Genomic DNA, 8,604 nt, shown 5'->3' with positions numbered 1-8,604 from the left:
AGAACTAGATATAATCATAATACCATGCAAATCATACTATATATATATATATATATATATATATATTCAAGATCTCCAAAATTCATCAAAATATGAACTTTCGTACAATCTCGATAAATGGACTACTTCCTGGTTTCCTTTTTCCCTTCGATCATAAACCCAGGATTAACTAATAAATAGTCAAGAATCATGTGTTCAATAATTCAAGGAAACTCTTATGCAGAACAGAATCCATTCCATGAAGTCATCGCAAACCTGCCCTCTGACCACCAGGGAGCAAGGATCCTATTGGCTACTTTCTCCTTTACCATTGAAAGTATTGCCATCTGACTTTTCTCCCCTAAGCAGCTTGGATCGAGCAGGGCTCCTTTCAAATTTCATTTGCTCAAAGAAAAACAAAACTAAAAACACAAAGGCTTCCAACAAGTTCTAACATTGAAATGAAACGCAAGAGGATCAAATAGCTATTAACAGGAGCTCTACTATTAACATTACTCTTTTATTTTAGAAGGGCCATCTGCGCAAAATATGACCTCACATCCTATCATTGGCTATCACCAACCAATGAGGGGAGTAAGAGGGGGAAGACAATAATAATCAGTGACAGTTGTTGACCTATTATTGGTTCCGATACATGTAACAAATGGGTTGCATTCTACTACTACCTCATACTGCCAGACTATAAAAGAAAATTTTCTCAATTTCATACCCCCATTCTATGAGAGCAATAGAACACGGCCGAAATCAGTACTGCATGGGGTCTCTGCATTAATCTTCCACCAAGGAATGGTGTGATCCTTTCAGTAAGACGCTGCCGATTGGATTCAGTACCCATCACGATGTGACTTTTGCCATCTCCAGGCAGTTTCCAAACTCTCTTTAAGATCGGTGTGTTGTGCCGTCCAGTTCAGTTCTTGCCTGATTTTAGATGGGTCACTGTAAACTTTGGCGTAGTCACCAGGCCGACGGGGTAGGTAATCAACCTTGATTTCTACTCCGGTAGCTTTCTTACATGCCTCCACAAACTCCTTAACAGATCTACCTGATAAAGCAAATAAAAAATAAGCCTCGGATCTCTACTGAGAGTATAAGAAAATCCCCAAGGTACAGGACAAGAGAAAAATGCTTATATATTATAATGAATTCTCTCTTTGCTTATCGTACCTCTTCCAGTTCCAACATTGTAAATTCCAACCTTTTTCGGTTGTGCCTTTTCAAGAGCTTTCACATGAGCATCAACCAGATCAGTTACATCAATGTAATCCCTTATGCAAGTGCCATCAGGAGTATCGTAGTCAATTCCTCTAACCTGCAAAGTACAGAACACTAGGATTAGAACGTCTACTTATATGACTACTCTAAAAACTAACATGGACAATTTTGCAACATCGTGCATTGAATAGTATTGTGACAATTCTCAATTGAAAAGACACGTTTGTTAACTCTAAATTACAGGTTTAAAGATTTAATAATATGTGCCCTTTGGATTTGAGTTTGAGAGCATTAAAAGCAATTTTAATAGTTTAAAAGCTTTTTTGAGGAGAAAATGGTATGTTTTTATGTCAAGTTCAAACTATAGACAGCTGAAGATTACGTAATGGTCTTGCAGATTTACTTTCTGTATTTGTCAAGTTTAAATTTAAGGTTTAAAGATTTATGAAAAATAAATCTGAGAGACTTGGACCTGGTGAATAGAATCTGTGGAGGTTGTTAAGTAAAAAGTAGAATCTGTGCAACTAGGTCTCACAGATTTATTGAGTGGCCGAATTATTTCTTTAAATTTGAGGATGACTTCATTTTGAAGAGATGGATGAAAGAGTCGTATGCTCATCACTAACACATCCCCAAAGGTTTGTATTGTAAGGAATGTGCATTGACCCTATTTGAATTTAGTAGGTAATGACTTATAACAGATCTTTTCAATGTGTAAAAATATAAATTTATTTCAATAAGAACTCAGCATACCTTCAGCCCAGGAATAATACTACGAGCTGCATCAAAACAAGCACCAGAGATTCGTCCGTGCTCACGTAGTTCAGGCCTAGGAGCTTCACCTAGTCTGCCCTCTGGATCTGATCCAATCACATTGAAGTATCTGACATGTTCAAAAAGGAACTATGACAATCCATATAATCGGTATAAATGATACTTGTTTATTGAATTTCTTTTTCTTATAAGAAATGAACGAGAGGGAGTCAGAAGTGAAGTCTGGCCATCCCTTATTGTTGGCATGTAGAAAAAAGATATATATATATATATATATATAGTGTACAGGTAGAAACCAACCTCAGGATCATGATCGCCATGTCTGACTTCTTAGAAAAATCAAGGATGATATCTTCCGCCATCTTTTTAGCCTTTCCATATGGATTAATGGGGGCCTGAATTCATGCAACAATGTTTATCGGTTGTTTAGCAAAATATCTGTATGCACCAAAATTATTTGTAGCATGTGACTCTAAAAATTTTATTGCCTTGGATGAAAAAAGAAGAATAAAACCAAGATTTTTTTTTTGTTATATTGATAAGTAAACAAAATAACGAAAAAAATAAAACCAAGATGCCTTTTTTTATTGTTCCCCACACACAGCCAACTTTTAGCAAGAAAAAATAACTTAAATAATGATATTTGAAACTGAATTTTTTGTATCCCTCACCTGCGGAGTTCCTTCAGTAATGGGCATCTTTTCAGGTTCCCCGTATGTTGCACAGGTACTAGAATATATCAATGTCTTCACACCATGTGCTGCCATGGCCTCTAATACCACCAAGGTGTTTGATGTTATGTTATGATAATACCTACCCAACAAGGTCAAAGATAAAACAAGTACCATGATTTATTAGTTTCCCCTGATAAAGCACCATTTTGCTTGCTTGCTTGAAAACCAAGCAAAAAAATATGAAAAACAACAGGTATAGAAAATTACAAGATTAACCCATATCTTGTAGTAGCACACTTGTATTATGGGCATATTAAAGTCTTCACACTAGAACAAAATCCCAATAGACAATACGAGCATGACTAGTCAAGATTCAACCTATATCCAAATCTAACTTCCTATCCAACCTGATAAAATGAATTCAATCACATCAATATATGTTCAAGTTATATCCAAATCCAACTTCCTGCCAAACCTAATAAAATGAATTCAAACACATCGATATAGGTTCAACATCAACAAGTTACCAGTCCTCCCAACCCTATTCTTCTAGTGGATGTGCCTTAGCAATCAACTAGTGTAGTGACAAGAGAAGAGAAATAGATTTCAAAAATACTATATATTTAATATCAGTTTCACTTTCAGAAGGTTTTTATTTTGTTCTTTTGGTGTTTCCACTTGCTCGAAGAAATGGTACATAAATGATAACCTTTAAAGATTAAATCCCAAAAATTCCTGACACATGAACCATTTTCAATACTACAAACTCAAATTCCATTTCTCAACCAGACATTTCAAGGCACCACTCATACATGATCTTATCTACCTCCCCACCCATAAAAAGGCCTGTAGAAAACATCATGTCTAATTTTTTTTCTGAGTTAAAACATCTTAAGCATGCAACAACCAATTTAGTGCTTCAATGGTGTCGTGATTCTTTTTATTCATTAAGAATTCATGAGTATCAAAACAAAACATCGAATAAATATGGACCCAGGCTTATCTATCAAATCCTCAAGTTTATTCTCTTAAGACCATATTAAAGATAAGTATTGTACTTTGGCAGAGTTGAATATCTCAGTATAATGAACCAATAAAGGGACCAATATCTAAAGACAACATAGTCAATCTGTGTTCATCTTGTTACAGGGAATTGGTTTTTAAGGGAGAAGGGAAGAAAAGGAGGTAAGCAAACAAATGTACCCCACATTCCCTAGGCTAGAGCCCTTCTTCCTTTAGAATTATATTATAATTCATAAAACCAAGGGGGGAGAGTTGAATTTATAGGTCAACCAGGCCTAAATCATACAGTTTTGAACTTGCTTAAATTTGATTGATGAAAGCCTCACACACGTGAGCTCTTTCATGCTGTTACCAAAGAGTTGCTTACATTGAAAAATCTAGTCACACCAAATGAACTACTGATTAGGTCAACTACAAAACTTTAAGGTGTTTCATTTACTATTTTTCTTGTGTCAACAAGTTAATGATCCTTTCTTAGTTCTGCATCCATGGTTTCTGTCTTCCAAGTTATATCAACTTGTCCTAAAAGGTTTGAAATCATGGTAGCAAAAATACAGGCGCCACAAGCAAAAAGAGCATGGTTTGCATCGCAGGGTTGACATTGTAAATAGGCTAGATATTGATCAAGAAAAAAATGCTTACTTAAGTGGATCAAGGGTGCTTTCACCAACATATGCAACGGCTGCAAAATGCATAACTGCATCAAAAGCATTCTCCGAGAAAATTTTATTAACCTGAAAAATCTGTCAAGGAAACGTCCAGATGCGGCTGTTTATATTCAAATCACAATTCTTCTTTTCCCTTTTTTTGACAAGGCAATCTTATTCAAAACATAGTGGCGAAACCCAAGTACACAAGAAAATAGGGCATAATAAGGATACAGATTTCGCATCCCCCAAGTCAGCATAAATAAACTGAAGCCTTCCAGGTTCAGGAAATAATGCTTGGAGAACTTTCACAGCACCCAGGTTTCCCCGCGAGAGGTTGTCCTGTCAAAAGGCGAAATCTCAACATGTTGTAATTAACATTGAAAAGTATAAATAATTAGCAAAATAACACTTTCTGGATAAAAGCATACCACTATAGTTACACGGTATGAATCCTTCAAAAGCCGCAAGCTAGCATGTGAACCAATGTAGCCAGCACCTCCTGTTACTAGGACATGCATAACCCCATCCTCATGATGGGAGAACTGAAGGAATAAAAAACCGTTAAACAATTTCGGATTTGGAAATTTCAAACTTCTTTCACTTGCTAACAAGTCATACAAAATCCATTTGGTTGAAGTTCTAACCATATGTGATCACAGAAACCAAATTGAGCATTATTTGGGGAGAGGGGTGACCAAATAATCAACTAAGAAAAAGGTTCAACATAGGAGTCCACAAAATGAAAAACACCACTTAAGAGCTGTATTTTAAGGGAAACAAAATCACATCAAACAGGCATATAAGTAATCACAGTAGATAGCCATTATATGTTTTAAATATGTAGATAAATCTGTGATGATTACCTAAAAGGAATATTTAGCAAAACAAAATCGATTGCTTTAACACAAAAGTTTGCACCATTGACAATTTGCATCAAGTACATCTACTAACATAACGAGAACAGTGTCTTACACAAGTCAACAACACTTGGGAAAGGGACGTCTTTCATATATTGGGAACTAACATAATCCCTTGACTAAATGCTAACTCTCATGCTCCCAACCAAAGAGCAGGCCATGATATGATTTTTCTGAGTTTAAATAATCAAAATTTTTGTATTGAAGCAAGATTACAGACACAGCATAAACATAATTATCATGAGCCCTACTTTGCATGATTTAACGAGAGGATAAGATTATAAAATAAGGCCCGCAAAACTTTGTCGGTAAAAGCATGGATTATGGAAGCAATCAGAGTTCCCGTGGCTTGTTCAGTCTGATAAAGTTTAGCAACTTCCTCCCCAACATCAACACTGACCATTCCCACTCACTTGAACATCTCGGGTATAAAAACATTTATACATATATATATATGTTTTATTAAAAGGTTCTAATCGCATATCCCCTTTTTGTTAAAAGAAAGTAAAAAGAAAAAAATGACAAATGCTGCTGAGCTCTGATTTAATATGCCAGCCAAGTGAAATCAGAATTAAACTAGTTATGGCATCACAGCAAGATGAGAAATTGAGAAATATCTGAACATTGAGCTTGACATAGAATTAAAAATGTGGTTATAGACATGCGATAAAAGTATGCATGCATTCGTGTTAATTATATGAAAAAAATCACTTCAACACAATTAAGTACTTGTCATTGAGAAGGTCATTCAAATATAAGAAAAGGGAGTTACCGGGCTTGGACTATTAAAACCTGTAGATCCCTTGAGGAGAAAAATGCATGATACAGTGAGGACAGCAACTAAAATAATTTTTCCTACAAAGCTGCTCTTCTTTTTTGGATCTGCGAAATCCATGCCTGCAAGTGTGACAGGGACTCAAAATACCAAACATAAATATAGAAACCCTTGAAACTCTAAAAGGAGAATCAAGAGATAAATATAATTCGTGCAATGGATTAAACAATAGGCGGTACATAACCAGAGAGGAACCACAACTTTGCAATTTGCAAATAATTGTCATGAAATTATAACCAGATAGGTTTTAGGTGACCTATGTTTCACCAAAGAAAAAAGTATCAACAAACAGTTTTACCTCCAAATGGCATAGATCTAGTGGACCTTGGCTGAGTTCTGGCCCTGCCAAAATTTAGCATTTGTAGAACTCCCAACAATCCTAAGTTGTTATGCAAATAGGAATCGAATGCTTTGTCTTAGTATCAACGATCAAAGTGGATCCCTCTTTTGGTGAATGTGCTGTAACAAAAATCAAACTATGAAACAGTAACTTCTGGAAAAATAATAACTGAAGACACAATTCATAAACAAAAGTAATTATAACTGGGCCCTAATAAAGGAAAAAAAAAAAGGTTGACAAAAGGTTATATAAAACGTCAAAACTTTTATGCAACTGAAAGCCTGGAAATTTCACCGCTCAATTTCAAAGTTCCCGAGATGAAGATAGAGAAAGTGTGATAAAGAATTTCAAGATCCAGAGAGACACAGAAGCCGAAGCCCATGTAAAATGAAATGACCACTGGGATTGAAACAAATAAATGCGCAAAAGTTTTCAACTTTTCTATTATTTATAGTCTCTGTTTGGGTCTAAGCTAAACATTCCAAAATATAGAAATGGAATATGCAGATTTTTTTCTCTGTCAGAGTATGTCTGGCAAATAAAAATAGAGGGAAAAGACCCCACGAAACCACTTTTCAAATTTGACGAAACTAAACCCAGAAATTAAGATTTGAAAATAAAACAGACCACATGAGATAGAAAGGAAGACATTAAACAAGACGAAAATTTCGATTTCAAGATCCAAATAGTCCCATCCGGATTAAATTCACAAACGCAAATATGTAACAAATACCAGAAACAAACCGAGAGCGAGAGAGAGAGAGAGAGAGGGGCAGATGAAGGAACCCACAAAAATCAGGGAGGGACGGAAATAATTTTCCGAAGATAAAAAGTACCAGAGATGGAGAAAGCGGCAATACAAGGAAGAAAAGAAAATGCCTCGCCAGAAGAAAACCACGAATCAAAATTGAAAACTCCCATAAAACATGAATCAAATTAAAAGACTCCCCCACAAGAGAAAACAACTAGAAGCAAAAGTGTACCTTAACTTGAGGTAGAACCCACGACGATCGAAATCGTAACGGAAGGAAGGAAAGAAAGAAAAAAAGAGGGAGAGAGAATTAAAATCTCAGTCCCATCGAGAGAGAGAGATCGAGAGAGAGAGAGTTAAACGTGCAAGAACTAAGAAGAAGAAGAAAAGGAAAAGGGGGGAAAGAGACGACCAAGTCCAAGGATCGTGAGAGAGATGAATAGGTGGATGGGATGTTTGAATAGAGCTTATTAATATTCTAGTAGACGTAGAATTCTCTGCATCCATACTCGTCTAGTTTATTGTGTTGTGTTGGAACCATTTCCTTCTTTTCTGTTTTTATTTTTAAAAAGATTTATTGTACAAAAGAAAATAATCATATTTTACATCAATGTCCAATCATCGTCTTCCATCTGTGTTTTGACGCGACGAACGCGGGACTTCATCGTTTCCATTCACGAGTTGCATGCCCACTGTGACCGGTTTTTTCGATTTATTTGGGGCCCACTCCTCTATGGCGCCCTCCAAATTACCAACCTTGCCCTTCTTCGGAATAATCATTTTTTTATAATAATTATTAAATCATTTTTTTATAATAATTATTTGGGATTATTTATTAATTATACTATTTATATTGATTTGTTTATGCATTTATTTAAAAAAAAAAATTATGATAAGATTTTTTATCTTTTTTAAGAAAATATGATGAAAATCTGAGATTAAATTATTTTATCTGAGTTTTGATGAGTTATGCTGCGTATTTATTATACTTCTAAAAAAGACAATAATATTTATTTAGCTAATATGGCAAGTCTATATATCCTCATTCACTTGTATATCTTGGTGTATCAAAATATAATAGGCTTCCATATAATGTATTTCATTGTTTCTATCAATCCAAACTTGTAAATGAAATTACAATATTTACAAGATTTCATTTAATAACAACATTCTTTCAAGGGGTTGATATATATATATATATATATATATTTGCACCAATTAAAAGTCCTTTTTCCCTCCTTTAGAACGAAACTTTTTTTTTTTTGCTAATTTAAAAAGAAACTTTTAAATTCAAATTATGGGTCCAAATTTCAACCATCTTACCATAATATAAAAAAAAAAAACAAATTGTAGCAATAATAACTTATAAAGGTCATTTCTTCGTGAGAAATTATATATATATATCAGTTATTATTTATTTTCACATCT

The 8,604-nt window shown here is 34.7% G+C and overlaps 1 protein-coding gene across 2 annotated transcripts; it reads right to left on the bottom strand.

Moving 5' to 3' along the window:
* Positions 1 to 417: 417 nt before the first annotated feature.
* Positions 418 to 7,660, bottom strand: LOC108996961 (UDP-arabinose 4-epimerase 1-like). 2 transcript variants are annotated; one of them, XM_018973022.2, is made up of 11 exons: positions 7,409 to 7,660; positions 6,384 to 6,544; positions 6,023 to 6,147; positions 4,762 to 4,875; positions 4,565 to 4,672; positions 4,326 to 4,417; positions 2,658 to 2,799; positions 2,287 to 2,381; positions 1,966 to 2,095; positions 1,165 to 1,309; positions 418 to 1,042 (listed from the first exon to the last, which is right to left on the bottom strand). In XM_018973022.2, exons 2-11 carry the CDS (start codon positions 6,442 to 6,444, stop codon positions 825 to 827), a joined length of 1,230 nt encoding a protein of 409 aa, XP_018828567.1. In that variant the 5' UTR covers positions 6,445 to 6,544; positions 7,409 to 7,660; the 3' UTR covers positions 418 to 824. The 2 variants fall into 2 exon arrangements, with proteins under 2 accessions (XP_018828567.1, XP_035544522.1); XM_035688629.1 differs by lacking the exon at positions 7,409 to 7,660 and adding an exon at positions 6,720 to 6,840.
* Between the last annotated feature and the right edge of the window lie 944 nt (positions 7,661 to 8,604).

Source organism: Juglans regia, chromosome 3 (genome assembly GCF_001411555.2).
Source record: "Juglans regia cultivar Chandler chromosome 3, Walnut 2.0, whole genome shotgun sequence".
Taxonomy (NCBI): domain Eukaryota; kingdom Viridiplantae; phylum Streptophyta; class Magnoliopsida; order Fagales; family Juglandaceae; genus Juglans; species Juglans regia.
This window is presented reverse-complemented; position numbering and strand designations above follow the sequence as displayed.